Here is a 19,541-nt window from a genome sequence, read left to right as displayed (position 1 = left end):
CCTCGGCTCCCGCTCGGAGGAGGCAATCTCCTGGAATGCATAGAGACGAGGCAGAGACAACCCATGCAGAGCAGAGTAAAGCTGTGCCATTGTCTGTCACACGAGCCATTGTGCGACACTGATAAGCAGACGCCCCCTCAGCAGGGACCAGGGAGAGGAGCAGGAAGTGGTTTATTTGGTAAACCTTGGCCCAAATACATAAATAAACAGCTGGTGTATAAACCACAATGTAGAGAAAGCACTAGTCTAATACAAGAACTGATGTTCAGAGACAGAGATTCCTGCACAGGCGTTTTCTTACCTGTGAAGGATGCTGTTAGGAATCAAAACTTCAGCTCACTGCGTTTTATTTCGGGTCTGTCGTATCAACAACCAGTGAGGTCCACAGAGGGGAATGTTTCCGTGTGGTCCTAGTGACAAACACGGCCCAGGAAATGTGGAGACAACACCAGAACCGCAGTACACTGGCTGAATTAAACAACCTTTGCTCTCCCTCGCGATACAGACAGGAAACAGTCCCCACCAAAGAGGCGGACAGTAGCCGAATACCTTACCGTACAGGGTGCATATCAGAAGACTGTCCTTCCCCGTTGAAGCAGTGAAGGAAGCCAGATAAAACGAGGCTTGGGAGACACAGGTAGTTTCTAACATGCGGGGGGGGTAGCAGTACTGTTAACAGCCTCCAACATAAGTCTCTGTATCACTTTAATGTCCTCACTGTTTACACTGGGGATTTGGTGGCTTACCGCAAAGCTCGTTTATTGGATCTGAAAGTTAAGAAGCTTAAGCCGCTAAGCCCTGTCTCTGTGTCGTGGTTTTGGAAGTGTACTTAAACCCTCAAAACTGCGCAGGCCGACTGTCACATTGGCAGACTTCAACTTGTTTCCGGGCCCGCTCTTTTGTGGGAAAGATAAATATAGCCTTTTTTTAATATGTATATAATAATGAGCATGATTGATTACTTGGGTGTATACTATTTCGTTATACAGACCGAAAAATGGCCAAGTAACTGATGGTTACAACCTCTTTTAAATTCAGACGGGACCACAAGAATGCTACTGCAATAGTCTCCATCCACTTTGTACTGCCGGAGCTATGCATGGAAAGAAAACCCCAAAAACAGCTGTCTTTTCCCCGTGGTGGTTTTCTTTCTGCTTGTGCATGCCATGGACTTCTACTGCCGTGCCTCACTGTGTCCCTGTCTTGGGTTTCACAGGTCTGGCTGGGCTACAGTCAGAGGAAGAAAACCAAGAAGGAGCGGCTGGAGGAGATGATATTCCTGGGAATGGTGAGAGCCCAGATAGCCCAGTTCCACTCATTACAGAGAAGAAAGGATTTTATTATTTTTGTTGAAAAAGGGCTGGGGATGCATCTGTTCTCAGCCTCCCTCCTAAACAGTGCAAGCTGTACAACGAACCCTGGGAGCCCACGCCACATAAAGGGCAAAGTTAAACATTACATTAGTGTTTTATCATTTAGCGGGGTTAGTATGCTGACTATTATATACAGTCAGGTCCATAAATATTTGGACAGTGACACACTTTTCATCATTTTCTCTGAACGCCACCACTATGGATTTGAAAAGAAATAATCAAGATGTGCTTTAAGTGTAGACTTTTGTCTTTAATTTGAGGGTAGTTACATCCAAATTGGGTGAACGGTGTAGGAATTACACCCATTTTTATATGTGGTCCCCCCAACTTTAGGTGCTCAAAAGTAATTGGACAAACTAACATAATCATTAATTAAATTGTGAGTTTCAATACTTGGTTGCAAATCCTTTGCAGTCAATGACTGCCTGAAGTCCCATAGACATCACCAGATGCTGGGTTTCTTCCCTGGTGATGCTCTGCCAGGCCTGCACTGCAGCTGTCTTTAGTTCCTGCTTGTTCTTGGGGTGTTTTGCCTTAAAATCCACTGTGGTGACACACTGTTGTGTCACTGTCCAAATATTTATGGACCTAACTGTATATTGTTTACTTTATCTCTTTTCCGGTGCCTTTTCTGTGTTTTCTCTATATAGTGCCTTTTATTTTAACATCTACTGTACATCTTATAACTTTTTTCCTGAGAGTTGGGAGTATAGATTTTCTGCATGTCTTTACATCCAGGCCACGTACAAGCCCGGTCTCGCAGGCCAGCAGTGGTCCGAGTCCCACCCTCACTGCTTCTCCGATTTATTTATTAGGCGCAGTTTCTAATGGGCCATCCAGTGACCGTCTGAGATCCCAGGCTGAGGGCCAGTGGCCGTGGTGACCCTGCGTGGCTATGGTTGGTTCCAATTCGCACAAAGACTAAATACGCCGTTGGCCACTTAGCCATCCTTTTCACCGAAAGACCGCAAGCAATGAAATAAGACAATAGAAATAAAAAAGGACAGATTGCTATATGGCTGCCAGAACACAGAGATTGGGGGTTGTGTCTGCACATGATTTGTAGACATGCAGCCAACATTTTAAGTAAAAAAGAAAAAAGGCCAGTTTAAGACGTATTAAAAGAAACTGCTTTTTCACACAACAAACCAAATCCTCGTCCGTACTGCTATAAGGGTGAATGCATGCCCTGCTGACCAATCGCCATGCAGTAATGTAGTTTTATGTCTTCCTCCCTATTTTCCACTCCCTGTTATCAATGTAGTTGTGCAGTTGATCATCGGCTCTCTATTCTGCATTTCTCTCGCTTTGCAGCATCACTTTCATATTTAAAAAAAAATCTATATTCAATCTCACAGTAAAATTGAACTGCTCTACACCAACGTTATTTCTTTCTAAATTGTCCCATTATCCGTAAGTGATTCTTAAACGTTTGGTTCGGGCTGCAATATGTGATTTTAATGGACTGTGCCTGGACAGGCTGGAACCATAGGCTTTCAGGAGAACAGTTTTGCACAGATCCCGAGGTTTTGCACTTTAAATTCATCCTGCTCTGAAATTGTAGGCGCTGCCCCTCTATATAAATGGAAATCCTTGGTTCCCCAAGCTATTAGAAATGCAAGGTTTTGTGCTGAAATAATAAAGCAGACAGACACGTAGAATTGATTTTAAAAATAAATAGACAATCGCTTTAGGATTATGATGTCTGGAAAAAAAAGATGAATGTAAACCTATATTTTTAGTCAATGCATGTAATTAGCTTGAGGCATCACAGTTCTTTATAATTAATCGTTTATAAACAAGGCAGCTGTGATGTATCTGCCAATTACAGGACAGGAATTTCATATTTCCTTTCACAATTAATTATGCATTTGAGTTATACATCGCCCTGTGGCGAGATTCATAATTAATCAGACTCCTAACAAACATGATGATAAGGGCTTGTATTCTGCCTGTTTAAATCAATTTTTGTTTTGTCATTTAATTACGCCATTAATAATATTTCACTTTATGTAGAGAAAGTGAACGCATGAACATTAATTACCGTATAATAGACGTTATGTGGGGAATGTCTTTGCGAATAACTGTATACGGGTCGATCACGCTGTCAAAACGAAACGTGAATGTGCGTGATTTGGACACTGTCATTTTCTTCTGTTACCGAGCGATTCTTTAAGATTCTTCTCGCTGTGATTCATATACGTTGGCCTCTCAACATCCACATCTGGCATTTTATTCTGGACTGATTGTGTCTCACCATGCGTGGGGCTCCGGCCAGACCCCCTGCCCCTTCTGCGGTCACGTGACCACCGATCCTTATCCCTGCCAGTGATGCTCCCTGTTGTCTTTAGCTGCCCCCTCCCCAGCAGCAGCAGCCCACTCCCACCCAGCTGAGGGCGCGGCAGGCGGAGGGCGAGAGGCGGCTGCGCCAGGAGGAGCACGAGGCGGAGTACCAGGACGCCCTGGTCAGCATGAAGGAGGCGGTGAGGGCCAGGGAGGGGCCCGACATCCGAGAGACCCTGCAGGAGCAGATCCGCCAGTGGTTCATCGAGTGCCGGTAAGAGCAGGCAGAGGAGGACGAGTGTAGGGGGTCCCACTGCACAGCAGGGGGATGTATTTCAACAGGGACGCATGTGGGCTTGTGCAATTCCTATACAATCAAGTTCAAAGCAGTGCAACACAAAGCTGGAGGCTGGCGGTGGAGTGGTTTGGCTGTTGCCTGGATTGGATCATTGATTTAGGGTGGTAGTGGTTGTCTACACATTCTAGACTGCATCATCGACTATTTGCATGTGTTTTCAGTACAAAGTGCTGAAGGAACACTCAAAAGTTAAAACAAAACAAATACGTGGAACTGTCCTCCGGCCCCTGAGTCTCCCTGTCTAGACTCGCAGCCTGGAATTAATCTAGGTAGGGGATGTGTATGTTTTCAGTTTTGGTCATCGCACTGATGTTGTGCGTTTTTGAGGAAGTATTGTGATTTGTTTTAGGTGGTGAATCGGTTTATCTGTCATTTCAAAATTCAGATGCTTTGCGTTTCCCATGCAAGACACTTTCAGACACATTAAACGGCACCTTTGGGCTGAAAGAGCGGCGTGTGGACGGTAACTGCGGCATTGTGTCTTTCCCATTGGGAAGGCAGAGCACATGGCTAAGAATTTACCATCGGAAATGAGGGGGAAGGAGGTGCCTGATTAGCGCATTCCTGAGCGATTTATGAGCCGCCACTGGGTGATACCGCCCATTACATCGCATGACAATGGGTGTAAGTCATCTCAGCTGGGTGCCGGTGGATGTGAAGTGCTCTGGGGTTCACCAAGGCCAAACCTTTACTGACTCGGCCCCCAGAAGCTCGTTCATTGGCCTCACAGAGCAGGCAGACAATAATGCAGCAGCGATGACTGATTCCAGGTCAGGCCTTCAGGAATCTCGCCATCTGAGTGTTTCCTAGAGCTGGTGAGAGACAAGGAATATATGGGGCTCCAGTCTGAGACCCCCAGGCCGGGCCACGGAGAAGCGGCTCCTGTGTTACCCTCCCCCAGGACACAATCAGTGCGGGGCAGCAGACACCGAGGGCAGCGCGGACTCCATTCACAGGGGTTAGGGGCTCAGGCGTAGAAGCGTTTGTTTCTCATATCATTAGCAGACCTCCTAAGGGTGAAATAGAGAATCGGTGAAAGGTAAAAGTCTGCTTTTTATTAGGCTTGCCATGGCTTCAGAGCCGAGACAAGGGCACGGCTTTCTTTGTTGCCCCCGGACCGCTCTCCTTCTCCAGGGAAAGGTCGGGCCGGGCTGACCTCGTCCCCACTTGGAATGTTTCATTTTCACAATTATTACATCTGAGATATTGTCAATGCTTTCTTTTCTTCTTTTTGTTAAACATTAAAATGCTGGTCTGTCTGTTCTGCAGCCACGCAGTTCTGTAAATGTAAGTATCTGTTCCTCGGGAATGTACGTTTATTGAACCCAACAGTGCATTCAGTTTAGTCTTTATATGTGTAAAAACCTTCAGAACTGGCCGTTGCTTTTTTGTTTTGGTGAATCGTTGTTTATTTTTTTGGTGATAATATTTATAATATTTGCTGAGTGACTGTTACTGTTACTGTTAATTGACTTCCTTCATCCGATTTATGTCACAGTGATGCTACGGGCAAGTTTCCCGACTTCCCCGACCCAGAAGAGGGCGGATCCGCGGCTATATTCGCTCAGAAGACACCTGAGCAGGTAATGCAGCAAATCCACATCGCAAAACATCTGCAGACTGAAACTCACTTCATCCAGTCACTAGGGACCTGTTTTTGTGGGAAAACTGCCCATATAATCAATTAACTGTGGGTTGGGCAGTTTGCCCAGAGTGGAAAGTAAGCGCCCAAACTATATCCCTTCTACAGAGGATTATAGCTTCTTTACAGTGTGTCTAATTAGTTTGGTCTGCCATACATCCACCCTAATGCCAGCTAAGAAGAGATTTCTCATTGAATACTCTGAAAGATCATTGTCTCTGAACGACGGAAGGCTTCTCAGCCCGGCACCAGTCCAGCCACACAATGTCAGTGGCCTCGAGAAGACCGAAAACCAGCAGCTTCCAGGAGTACATTGGCCTTGTTTCCCCCCTCTCACAGTAATATAGTGAGAGAGAGCGGTAGAGAGAGCAGTAACCAGGCTTCTAGTTGTGTACAGTGACATGTAGCGTGTTCCTACAGGGAGAGGCGGGTCAGTGTCATGCTTGGTCAAACCTGATCCTCCTCAGATACGGTTGTCAAGGCATTGGGCTGTAAATCAGAACAGGCCTCTCTCCGTCCCATGACACATTTTAAAAACATAAACCTCTCCATCCCTCAACTCCCCGTTGAGAATGACTGCCCGCTCTTTTGTGCACCTGACATGGTCAGTCAGCCAGAGACCTGAACGCCAACTCACTCACGGACTGACTGATTGAAATACCGATCGGATTTAAACTAGATATATGTTGGCGTGTGTCTGTCTGTTTTTATTTATTTGATTTGATTTTGGTATTGTTTGGCAGGTGGCAGCAGAATTGGCGGCCAAAGAGGAGGAGAGAGAGAAGAAGAAGAAAGACAAAGGCAAGAAAGGCAAGAAGTCTGGGAAGAAAGGCAAGGAGAAGAAGAAAGACAAGAAGGGGAAGGCGAAAGGGATGAAGAGCAAAGCGGACACGGAGGTGGGGGCGATTCGCGGCCACGTGTCTCACGATAGGGGCGCAGGACATCCCATTACCTGGCGGTGTAACGAGGGAGGAATGTCCTACTTGAGCTTAAAATCTGGACTCCCTAACTAGGCATGAGAGACAGGTTGCACAGCAGTCAGAAAATGCATATTTTTTATCCACATCCTTAAGTGTAAATTAGTTTCTGAATACAACCTCTTTTCCTGCATTTCGTAGTCAATAGCTATGCTGATCAACCACATATAGATGCAAATGAATCCGTACAGCTGTGACAACACAGGTGCCCTGAAAAGACTTCCTTCTCCACTGTCCACACATTGTTCTCATTCTCATTTAATCTACTTGAATTTATTTTTGAGAGGGGCTCGGGGGTGGAGGGCTGTATGTACACAATCTAATCTCTTAAAGACGCTCTCCATTAAATGAGTGACTTATTTAAAGTAGCACTTGTGCTTTCGCTCTGAGAAGAGAAAGGCAGCCGTCCGCACACACAGCATGGGGGTAACTGGGTATCTGCCTCGAGGGTTAAATTAGGGATCTGCCCGAGCTCTAGGTGACCTCATCAGCGAATAAGGCAGGTGTGCCCCAAGATTGCAGGGTGTGTTTGTTCAGCTTGCGGATCTTAGCCCCGCCGCCCCCACGTTCGCTTCACTCCCTGTCAGCTCGCCTCGCTCCGGCCGACTTGTTATGACTGCCGGCGTTTACCTGAATGGTATGAGTTACACACGTGCGCCGCTATTGAATGGCTTCAATTAGGTGTACAAGAATGGGGCCATTGTTCACGTCAGCCCCGATCCTGGGTGCCTTATCACCCCCTCTTTCATGGGCCGCGCTCGGGATTGTCACACAACACTGGCTGTCGGTGATCCCTGTCTTGATTGGTCCTTTAATTTGAGACTCCAGTTCGAAGCGCTTTTTTGTTCAGGAATGAGCCGGTTCAGGTCACCTGCCAGCGGAGGCTTCAGAGAGGGAGGAGAGAACAGAGGGTATATAGTGTTTTTGTAAGCAAATGGCCTCTAATTGCTCAGGGAAAATCCTAATAATTAGTTAATAATGCTCGAGTGGTAATGTGGACCAGATGAGGGAATGTGTAGCAGCTGAGCAGGCTGTCCGAGTAGTAGAGTAGGAAAACATTTAATTTGGCAGCAATGAAAATTTGTTAAATTGAGTAATTTACTCATGCAGCACTGTTTAATGAGCCTCAGAAGCCGTGCAACGTTGTTGTGTGTCTGCCGTCGTGTTTGTTTTCCAATAAGCCCATGAAGGCCAGGAGAAGGTAACGCAAACGCAGGCCATCGTGCGTCCCGGCCGTGACACCTCTCCGACGAGCTGGCAGGCGGGGAAGTGCAGCTGCGCGATCCACCACGTTACGGCAGGGGGTTTCTTCAGCACCGGAGACCGGTTGGATGTCAGGGCCTCGTGGGGTCGGAGGAGTTTGCGTTTACTGTAAAAGGCTTCATCTGGGGGAGGAGGACGTGCGATGGGACGGTGTGGCCCTGTTCCTGTGATGTGCAGATTCCCCGCTTCTACTGCTGTTGTCAGTCTTACCTCACAGGAAACCCTGAGGCGGATCTGGTCAGTGTCAGTTTCCTGATGATGGGAGAGGGGAGTCCTGAAGGTGACGGGGTGGGAGACAGCTGCCGTGACAGTGAGGGCCGGCTAGTGCTTTCTCGGAAAAGGGATGGAAGTACAAACAGAATGTTTCCCTTGCTGGGAATCAGGTGTTCACTGTCAGACCCCAGAAGCAGCCAGAGCTTGTAAGCTACTTTCATTGTGCCAAACTAGGAAGCCAAAGCGATTTCCCGTCCAACACGCCATTGAACGTGGACGGCCCTGTGCCTCTCTTACATGTGGAGCCTGTGCGTTAATGATCTGTAAAATGCCTAATTGGTTCGTTATTCACCCAGCCTGCATAAAACCGTACCGCCTAACATAAACTGAGTACAAGACATTACCTAATTTTATTCTGTAAATCCCAAAGATAGGGAAACCCCTGTATTGTTATGATTTATTGTAACACACGTTACACTGGAGTGAAAATCTCATCCAGTCATCTGTTTCTTAATATCTCTGTGACCTAATCGCACAACCACACAGACATTCCCTTCCAATGCAAAAATGCTCTGTATGTCTAATCAGCAGCAAAGAACAATGCTCTCGTAAGAACAGCTCATATCAAAGCTGGTTCTGTTTTATGAAAGAAAACACTGTTGCGATTGATATATTACACCATTAGGGACTGACGTTTTTATAGTGTTGAGCCACCCCCCACAAGAAAAGAGGAAAAAGATCTTGATTCATCCTGTAAAGGGCCTGCAAATCCCCAAGCCTTCAAGTTCATATCTGAAGCCTTTTAAAGCCTTTTTCTAAAGCGCCTGGTAAACCTGTTTGGAAGGTTATTGCCGTCAGCCTCGAGTGCAGTCATTTATCAGCTCGGCCCGTTCGAGTAAATAAAATGTAAAACTGTCTCTTTAACACAAATCCCCTGTCAGAGGAGAGAAATTGAATGCAGAAAGAGAGAAAAGGCATTAGTCAGGAGAATGGGACCTGTGTGTGTGGACTACATTTTTAAACCAGTTTAAATCGACCAGTCATAGCTTCTGTCGGCTCACAGATCATTTCCCTTGACAAATGCTGCAGAGAGATCAGATGTTTGTCTCTTGAATTTTGTGCTTTTAATCAAGCACCTCTGACAGAGAATAGAAAAATAATACATCTTGCACACAAATCATCCAGATCTTTGCTGTTAATTCTCTTTTTCCATGCCTGTCAAAACACCACTTTGCTGTCTTATAAGAGACCTATAGGCAGGGATTAAAGGGCCTGACCTTCCAACTTGATCAAATATGAGATCACGAGGGAGACCAGCAATTTAAAAACAATTTCTTACCACTCAAAACTTTGCCCTGCTCTCGAATCGCATGTTACAAGCTGTACAACCCCCAGGTTTTTTCATTTATTTGTTGGAATCCACAATTTGTATCCACAATAAAAATGCGGTCGAGTACAAGTTCATTGCCTGCGATTCAAGGGCAGTGCGGTTTTGATTTGGCCGAGGCCTGTGATCATGTCTGCAGGATTTCTGCAACTATTTTGTTTTGAAAGCTGTATTAAAAGGTGTTGCAGTAAATCTGTTAAACGTGTGTTCTTGCTTATGAGTAAATCCATGACTACCTGTGGCACAGTCCTTTGCAATTTGTTTGTTTGTTTGTTGGTTTGTATTCTTTTGCGTTTTTGATTTTACCTTATTACCTGTTTTCTTTTCTTTCTGTAAACTCACAGGAGGACGAGGAAGGCTGGAAAATGGCCCCGAGTAACTTCCTCCCAACGGTGGCAGAAGGAAGCAAGACATACGAAGGTCAGCGATGGGACACGTCTGTACCAGATACAGGAGGGTGTTTACAGGAGCCCCCAGCGCGGCGGGGGTGATAAATCAGATCTGAATGAGGTGCTGGAGATGAAGCCGCCTAGTTCCCTGGTACTGTGGCCAAAGTAAACAAGGAGGGATGGAGACGAGGCGCACCTGCACTCCCCTCGTCGCCCGGCCTTGATTTATGCCAGGGGAGGGCGCTGTGATTTAGGAGGAGAGAGCGCAAGGACCCCCCTGCTCACTGAAGGCCCTCGCTACAGAAGGAAAGGGTCTGCTGTCATTGGTCTCGAACCCACAGATCCATTTATCTGGACCGTATACTTATTGTTACGGTTTTTACTTGGTTAGCTGGGATTTTATTTGCTAAAATTCCATGTAGGAAATTAATTTCTTTGAAAAGCAAAATGTTTGTGTTAGTACCTTATTTCTCATGCTGCACTTTCTGCGTCTAGCCTTTATTCTACCTCTCTTTATATAAATTTGTATCCTTCCCTTTTTTCTTTTTTTATCAAGCCTTTAAGCTTTTTTAGGCAGACGTTTATTTCACTCCATTGTTCAGTAATTGACTTCGCAAATCGAATTAATTGTGAAATTGCACGGCCAAGGGCTCAGTGTATTATGCGTGATAGGAAACACATGCAGGTTTCCTCCCATTGATGCCTTGCCCAGTAGCTTTCCTCTCAGACTGACATGTGGCAAGGGACGCGGTGGCACAGCGGGGCTTGGATGGAGCAGAGCCCACAGTGCCAAATGTGCCTGCTGTCTGGACAGCACAGGTGCCACGCTGGGAACCCACGGGCCTCCTTTTGATCTGATACTTTAATTGATTCTTCGTTTTGTGTCTGGATCTGTGCCGTGTCCTCGTTTCCCACAGTCACATTGTGAGCTTGACTGCTTTACCCAACGGTCCTTCCAACACCTGTCTCCTGTGGTACTTACCCTTCTGAAAAATGTGTACTGCAGTAAAAGCACGGGCAGGCGTGGTAAGGCACGGTGAAGTCATGCTACACTATGGAGGGGTTTGTTGAATCTTGCTGAGCGATACCTTGGCACAGCAAAGTAAAGTATATGGGATAAGCTAGGGAAAAACAGAATGTCCCAGTTTCTGTAACTAGTTTGTATAATGCACTCCACATAGGAAATATCAGGTTTCTTGTGCCTTATTTCTAAGTTCCCTGCGTGTGCTGGTGTGTCCGTAATACGGGGCTTGCAGTTAGCTTTATTCATCTGTTTCGTTGGCTGTCTTGCTGGGGATTAGAGATATGCTGCTCTCGGGGAACCTCGGATTGTGTATCTCTCTCTTCATGGCAGTCAGTTATGACACTGACTGCTGGCTGGATCCCGGCAGCGTCCATCTCTCCCCGAGGGAGGTGTCGGGATGAGCCGTAACTTCAGCGTTAAATCACAGCAAAGGCTTATATGGAGCAGGAAGAGTAAATAAATCACTGTTTCAGAGCAGCGCTTCAGAAAGCAGAGGCCACGCTCTTGCTCTCGGCATCTGAACTTTGCTTTGGAGTTGTGCTCTTCCCTGTCATCGGTGCAAAGTGTGAACATGACTGACAAGGTCTTTTCAGTGGGCTGGAGCGTTGAAACACCATCCGGACCACGGTGGGGTCATAGGTGTAATTCACCCCCCCAAACACTGTTTGAAGTGTGGCAAATCCCCCCCCTTCACCACGGACCCGGGGACACAAACGGAAACTGGGCTTCTAGGCATTCAAGACAGAAAACAGGAGACACTTCTTCACACAGAGAGGCGTCACAATCTGAACAAACTCCCCAGCGATGTGGCTGAAGAGACAATTTGGGAACATTCAAAAACAGACTGGATAGGATCCTTGATCACTTAGTTATTAATGGACACCAAACGAGCACGATGGGGCTGATGGCCTCCTCTCGATCGGACACTTTCTTATGTGCTTATGTTCTATTTTTTATTTTTATTTTTTTAGGAAGCCTCCTGTTTTACATTCCAGTTTCAAAATGAAATGTTTGAAATGAAAGTTTAGGCCCTGAGTGTTAAAATCCTCCCTGCCTGAGGGCAGCAGAGGTGAGGCGACGCATGTTGATAAGAGACAGGAATGATTATCCTCTCTTCCTCTCTCATTCTCCAGCTTCTCTCTATCTCTTGCCCTTGAAAGTCAGGACTGGCTGTGAAATCGCTGCATATTTTAACCATATTGTCAGTTGGACACCCTTAAAAACAGTCATGACTGGATGTCGAGGGGGCCACACCTGTACCGTTTCCTGTTCCAGCCCAGCTTGTTGTCAACTACTTGCCAGAACGATCTTCACCCGTTTAAGAGCCGAAAACGGCTGGTGTGGCCAAAATAAGCTGATCGCGAGTTCAGTGAAGGGTTTAATTAAGAGATCGAAAACCAACAGGCAGCTAGGCCCGAGGCTCTGAGTTTTAAATTTTTTTACTGTGGCTGTTGTGAAACAGGAGTCGCACTAAGGGCTCGACCAAACCAAAACGTTGACCCACACGTGACTCACAAATTACAAAGTTATACCCTATTGTGTTTTGAATTTATAGAAAACAATAAAAGTGGCTTCTATCAAGAAATCACACTGTGTACAGGGTATAGATTTGTACTTTGTGATCCGCCCATGGGTCAAAGTTTAGATTTGGTCAGGAAGGGAGAGGCTGCAGAAGAGGAAGGATAACCAAGATCTCTGATTGCGTAACCGACAGGGTGTGAGTGTCCCAAACATGACAAAGGGACGAGAGAGACGTAAATAACCCTCATCCTCAAGCGTCTCTTCTGACGGGGTGACCGTGTTCACATTCCTCCGATCTCGGGTCGGTTCGAGGGAGGCAACTAGCGGAAAAGGATTATCCTTGCATCCCCCGGAGTCATAAAACTGTGCAGCTGCCAAACAGCATTAGGCGCCACTCCATTGATCACAACCGGGAGACTTCAGAAACGTCCGTGCATCGGAGGTTTTGCAGTAAAATCACATCTCACCGCAGAACTATGCAGGAACGAGACAATGCTCCTCTACCGATGTGATTAATGTGCGCTCGTTGCATTCTGCAGAGGTCTGAGTTCAGGGAGGGGTGTATCGAAAGGTCTTGCGTTAGACAGATAGTTGGCTTCCTAAGGCCAGTGGACTCGGTTGCATAAGGGTGGGGACTTTTGTGTTGTACGGGACAAAGAACACAATGTTTTTCATCTCGGATTCCACATCAAAAAGCTTCATGTACTGATTAGGGTGTTCCTGCCATAGCTTAACTAATCCTACATGGCTAAGAGCTGGCCAAGACCATTTTAAGGTCATAATTCCTTTATCATAATAGATAGATGAGAAAAAGACAAACAAAGTATAGAAGATGTGTCTGAATAACAATGGCATAACAATGTGACAACAATTATTATAAAAGTAATTATAAATCATACTCGTTATTGCATAGTTAGTATTTCAAGTTTCATCAAAATACTCTTTGCCCATCTCAAGATGTTTCGTCTACCATGTTTCTAGATTACCTTCAAGTCAGGAAATTGGGACACAATGCATTATTACTATCTTGCTATATATATATACTATATTACATTATTCTTATCATTTGATTTATTACAGCACCAAAATAGCCCTGTGGCCAAAAGCTGTTCTTAGTTGTTGTGGTGGTCTTTTTAATTCTTGCCTGGGTGTCCACCTTTCTCTGAATCATCGTCCTGCCCAGTCTCTTCAGGCTGCGGTGCAGACGAGGAGACGAGCTTCGGCCCGTGTCTTCATGGGAAAGTCCCGAGTCTTTCCTGGGAAGAGTTGTGGAGCTACGCTTTATAAATACAAGACTGAAATGCAAACACGTTCTGCCTGTAAGCCTTAGGATAGAAAGCAAATGTTTACACGGCCTAATGCATGCCTATCAGTATAGCAACTGTTTTATCAGGTGCCGCTAATAGGAGGGCAATTACGTAATGAGTTTATTAAGTTTAATGGCCGATCAATTGAGCTGTAATCTTCTCTTGTTTATCCAAACTCCGTGAACAGGCTGGGGAAAGATCCACTGCTTTCTTTATTATGTTTATGATAAGGAAATGATCTAGAGTATTGTGGAAGTATTCTGTGAACGATGCCGTCTTATTCATACGGCCTATTTCCTTCTCTCACGGTTTCAAACGCACACGAATGGCTCCGTCTTCCCAGCTGACCAACCCTGGCCCTTCTACAAAAGATTAGCAACCTTGGTTTAAAAGTGTTTTTCCTGTGTCTCAGCGTCACGCTCTGTTGGCTGGAGGTGATCCTTGTATTTAATTTACGTTTCCTGACTGAGATCTGTGCAGAAAAGGAAACACTGGTTATAATTAAGGAGCATTCTTCCTGTCAGCGGGTTGGTGGGGAAAACGAGGGCTTTTTCCCAGAAAAACACTGAATTAAATCCAACGACCCAACAAAAGGAAACGCAAGATCAAGGAAATGCAGTAGCTGTGACAAGGATATATTTCCTTTATACTGTACTACAGGTGGACCTTATTTTCCTTGTTATTATTATTATTATCATCAATATCTTCATTGTCTGTATTATCTTTCTAGAGAGGCGTCTTCTCGGAGCTCACTGTGGTTATATCTGGCCATTTGAGAGGATGCGTGCTCCTCCTCAATCCTTCTCGCTCACACAAACAAACGAGTGAGGAAACCAGCACAAATATAAATAGTAATATTTAGACATACGGTCTACCAACTGACTCCAAGAGTAGCATTGCGGTCCCTCGGGGGGAACGTTGTTTGGCTGCACAATGGCCTGTTTACATGTACGGCACTAGGCTGTCGGTTTATATGCGTCTATATCAGCGTCTCCGGGCATCTGTCCTGAGTGTGATGTTTTAAAGAGCCCCATGGAGACGATCAAGGCAGAGCTTTGGGCTGACCCTGGTTTTTGTTGTCCCTTTGCTTTCCTTTCTTTTTAGATAAACAGCCTGAAGCTTTACGAACATACCAGGAAAAAGAAAAAAGGCGATTATGTGTATCGAGTTCTTAAAAAGGGAGTTTTCTGATCTCTGATCTCGAAAGCTGATCGCATTTCAGACTCCGGTAGCTGGACTCGGACGTTTTCCACAGAAGCAAAACGACTCTCCCTGACCGCCCTGCCACTTCGATGAGGTATGGGTCTGAATGTCGAGAAACACCGTGGATTCTTATTTATTGATTGATTTATTTGCTTCAGTTCATACAGAAATCATTGTAATACAGAGAGTTTAAAATGAGTGATTTTGCACGAATAGGACTGCAGGCTGGTGTGCTTGATCAGTACAAGGAGCACAAGGAAAGGTCACTGTGTTGTGCCTGGTATTTTTGTTTTTAATGGAATCTTACGGGGCTCTAGAACCGAGCAGAGTTCCGTGTCCTGGAGGAGAACGGAGGCCGGCTTGAGAACCGGGAGTAGCCGCTTTCACAGCCATGTGGAGAGCAGCTTCTTGGCAAGTGCAATTTCCACCTGCCTCTTCATACAGCCCCCCCCCCTCAGTGCCGGCCTGCAGGCGGAAGCCGGTCTTCCTCCCAGGATGCCATGTGTGAGAGAGAGCCAGAGGGACAAAGAGCTGCAGGTTATTTACCGCAGCGGTTCCTCCGTTGTTTCCCCTCTCCCTGCATAATTACCCTGAGCAGAGTCAGGGTCCTTCAGCGTGATGGAAGAGCGCTGCCAAGCGTGCCTGTGCCCTGGAAGGACCCTAATTGCGAATTTCCTGCCCATTCCTGTTTTTAGCTCTTGTTTACCTCGGCTCGATAACAGACTTTTCAGGAGGTTTGCCTGGCCGGGGTGCGTTTCTCCTGCTCCCTGTAGTGAAATGGGCGTTCTGGGAGCCGCGTGTGGAGAACTTTGGGGTGTGGTCTCACCTGCACTTGCATTCATCTCCATTCCAAGCAGACAGTTTAAGCTACTTTGTCGTTTCTCTTGGCTGTAAGCCACAAGCCTAAAAGAAAAATCCCAACCAGGTTTAAATTACTTTGGGTTTTCTAGTCCTGTGTCCCAATAGTCGAGCTAAAGCATCCACTCCAGAATGTGAAAGGGAACCTGTTTTTCACACGACAAACAGAGTCTGTCTGCTCTTGACCCCATTGAGATGAGCACAGGTGTTCGAGGGCCTTCTAGTCACCTCAGGATTGAACAGCATGGTTGGTGTTGATCAGACGAGGCTGAAGAGGTTTGGCTACGCATTCGAATCCTCTCAAAAACACACACAGGTAGAATACACACGTGTCCCTCTCCTTTTCACACCGCTTTCATTTTAAATGTCAGTCTTTCATCAAATGCCAGTCATACATCAAACCAGAGGAGCTTTTCCAGATCAGCAGGGACACACGCACCCGGGGACACAAATGGAAATTGGGCTTCAAGGCATTCAAGACAGAAAACAGGAGACAATTCTTCACACAGAGAGGCGTCACAATCTGAACAAACTCCCCAGAGATGTGGCTGAAGAGACAATTTGCAAACATTCAAAAAGACTGGATAGGATCCTTGATCAATTAGTTATTAATGGAGACCAAACGAGCACGATGGGGCGGATGGCCTCCTCTCGATCGGACACTGTCTTATGTTCTTTCCCTGTACCAGAGTGGGTCGGGGTTTGTGTCTGAGGTGTACCCCAGGTTTCCTGCCTATAGGTATAAACAGACCCCCGAGAGAAGTCTACCTATACTTTCTACTTCTCCTGTTGTGTTTCAGAGGTGTGGCGGGGCCGAGACGAGCGCCAGAACCTGGTGCAGCGCTTCGACGCCCAGCTGGTGATGGAGGAGAAGCGGGGTGAGGTGGAGGAGGAGGTGCGCATGCAGGTGAGGAAGTCGTCTTGGTGTCGAATATTTAATCAAATATGCAACTAGTGGTGACCTGATGAACGCCGTCCCCGCAGTTGGGAGAGCCTCGCATTCACACTAATCCGTCGCATCTTGCAGGTGGACGAGCTGATGAGGCAGGAACTGAAGAACTTAAAGTTAGCTGTGGACCGGGAGAAAGGGAAGAAGAAGAAAAAAGGGAAGAAAGGGAAGAAGGTAAGTAGGCCGACTTGGTGAGGCGTCTGGCCTTGTTCGGGGGTCTCTGGTGACGGGTGTAGCAGAACTGGGGCGTCTGAAAACAGTTGTACAGATGCACGCAAACTGTTCCTGCTGCCAGACTAGCACACCCCTGTCCCCGATATCCCTGCCTGAAGGACAGACCACATCTGTCCACCCAGGTGATGTAATCGGATTGCTCGGATTCAGAGTTGAAGACCCAAAGGGGAATCACTTTCACCCGTTACGACACGATGATACCATTTAGCCCCGTACGTCACTAGGCGCCAAAAGGTTTTTTTAGACGAAACTTAAATTCCAACGTTGATGTTTTCAAATAAAATATTGTAGTAGCGTTATCACAGCAGCCTGTTTTAAATCCTGATTAATATGATTTGTTTGATGATATATACTTCAGGGGTCTGACTGAATATCTTGAGGTCCCTCTCTGTTCAGATCTGTGCAGACTTGTGAAACTGGAAATCCCCTCGCAGCGAAATCCTCCGCAATAGCAACACCCTAACCGCTACAACAATACAAATATGAGATTTCCTGCTGATTGCACTGAAAGGGAAGTCCTTTGTGGTTTTTAGGTAATTCTGTGGCATACGAGTTCACATACACACACACACGCACATGGACACGGAGAAGCCCACATGGAGTGAGGAACGTGTCTGGAGCTTCCCAAGAGACACGCCGAAGTGAGGCGTGAAGGTTTGCATCTCCCTGGTTCCCAGATGTGGACCTCGGTTCTTAGTCCACTTCCTGCTTTAGGTCTTCTCGTGGGAACGTCGTTCTCCTCATCTTCCACATCCTTGTTACCACTAAGAGATCTGGATTGCTGGAATGTCTTGTCAATTAAAGGACACTTACGCAGACAATAATAATAATTTGTGGTTGGTACCATGCTAGTTGTACTAAAACCATATACTTACCATTCATGTATCTACTACAGCTGGCATAATTTATTAGCAATTTGTAATAATGTGTAAAAACTGTTTGTAAAAGTAACCTGCAAAAAGGAGCTTTGGGTTGTGTTGAGATGATTGTCGTTGATTCAAGAGATCAGCAACCTGTATTGCTGTAAACCTGTAAACATGGAAGTGCATTAGACAAAAGGACATCGGATTCTAGTAAACAAACCCCAGCAACACACGCAGTTACAAGAATAGTTCATTGCCCGTTTCCCTTTCTCGTAACCTCCTCCCTGCCGGTAATGGTCCAGTTGAGTTGTGTACAAAACATCAATTCAACTTTTCCTTTACTCAGTCTCTTGCCTTTTATATGGTCGGCCTTGTTGTGGAAACTGACATTCCTGCTGTTTTTGCAAATGACAAATGGATGTGTTGTTCTGGAGCGGGACCGCTGGGGTAAAGAAGCCCCTCCTCCGGGTTATGACAGTCTCGCCACGTGGGCTGCGGATATCCAGCGACACACGGCCGCGCTCTTGTTAAACCACACCTCTGGCAGCTCATCTTCTCATGCTTTCCAAGCACAGCAGCAGCAGCAGCAGCAGCAGCAAAGAGGAAATTCAAATGCCTTGGAAATGACAAAATATCTGTTATAAATCATACTGTAGCTGCTGTTTCTCGACACGACCCAGATGAGTGGAGAAATAACTTTCCTTGCTTGGGGACGTGGTGTTAATTCCATATATCGCCTTGAGTGTCCATCCACAAATTCCCTGACGGTTGTAAAGTTTTTTAGCTAGCTGTCGGGAGAAAGAGTTTGCCTGGGCTGTTTGGCTCGTGTGAGAGTCTCCTGCGTTTTCTTAGAAATGGGGAGAAATCTCTGGCCTGAGATCACCGGGGTTCGTTGTTTACTAGATATTATTGTTGGTCTTGATGAAGAAAAATGTGTACTTTTAGAAAGTTATTCCATCCAGTACATCTTGTCCAGAATGCAGTTTTAATCAACAACTGACACATGACTGTTGCCTCCCAATGGCACCTCACCAGTGGGTGGGAGTCCAAAAATCACATCAGCTCTAACCAGAAAGCGGGTGACATATCTGGCCATATTACACAACACTCAGGCAAACATGAATACCTCGGGAGGAATTCGCCAAACAGCTGACAAACCGTGCTCATCTACTGGCCAGATCCTTTGACAAACCCCAGAGAGGCAGCATAACAACAAGTTATTATTAAATAGTTTTTCCTCACAACCTCAACTTTTTTAATTTTTAAGAGCTTTGTTTTCTCTGTTTTGTTCCTGGATACTTCTACCTAAACGTAACTCTATGTCCTCTGGCTCCTGTTGGCCCGTATTGAATCGGAAGTAGAATCAATTAGGTCGCTCATGATCCAAACTCCTCTGTCGGCTCACACCTCCGCCATCCTCTCCAGATCCACCTCTTTTTAACTCCTCTGTGTGCACACAATCTTCTAGCAGCGGGATGACTGTGGTCCGTGTTTTTTTTTTAGCTGTTGAATCTCGGAGTGGCCTCCGTTTCTGTCAGAGTGAGGGTCTACGAGGGTCTTCCACGCCTCTGTAACATGTCTTTCCATTTCAGAAGAAGAAAAAAGGCAAGCGGAGTGGCAAGAAGAAGAAAAAGAAGGACAGGGACCTGACGGCAGACAGGTGTGTTCAGAAGCTGTTCCAGCTCATTTCAGATCCT

The 19,541-nt window shown here is 46.1% G+C and overlaps 1 protein-coding gene across 1 annotated transcript in view; it reads left to right on the top strand.

Moving 5' to 3' along the window:
- The window catches only part of drc11 (dynein regulatory complex subunit 11), a 43,958-nt gene that overhangs the window by 7,222 nt on the left and 17,195 nt on the right, over positions 1–19,541 (top strand). The window contains exons 6-13 of the mRNA XM_066688173.1: positions 1,217–1,288; positions 3,725–3,930; positions 5,513–5,597; positions 6,400–6,552; positions 9,841–9,916; positions 16,599–16,705; positions 16,826–16,921; positions 19,437–19,504. Of these exons, the coding sequence (XP_066544270.1) occupies positions 1,217–1,288; positions 3,725–3,930; positions 5,513–5,597; positions 6,400–6,552; positions 9,841–9,916; positions 16,599–16,705; positions 16,826–16,921; positions 19,437–19,504 (863 nt within the window). The remainder of the gene's footprint in view (positions 1–1,216; positions 1,289–3,724; positions 3,931–5,512; positions 5,598–6,399; positions 6,553–9,840; positions 9,917–16,598; positions 16,706–16,825; positions 16,922–19,436; positions 19,505–19,541) is intronic.

Source organism: Amia ocellicauda, chromosome 16 (genome assembly GCF_036373705.1).
Source record: "Amia ocellicauda isolate fAmiCal2 chromosome 16, fAmiCal2.hap1, whole genome shotgun sequence".
Lineage (NCBI taxonomy): Eukaryota > Metazoa > Chordata > Actinopteri > Amiiformes > Amiidae > Amia > Amia ocellicauda.
This window is presented reverse-complemented; position numbering and strand designations above follow the sequence as displayed.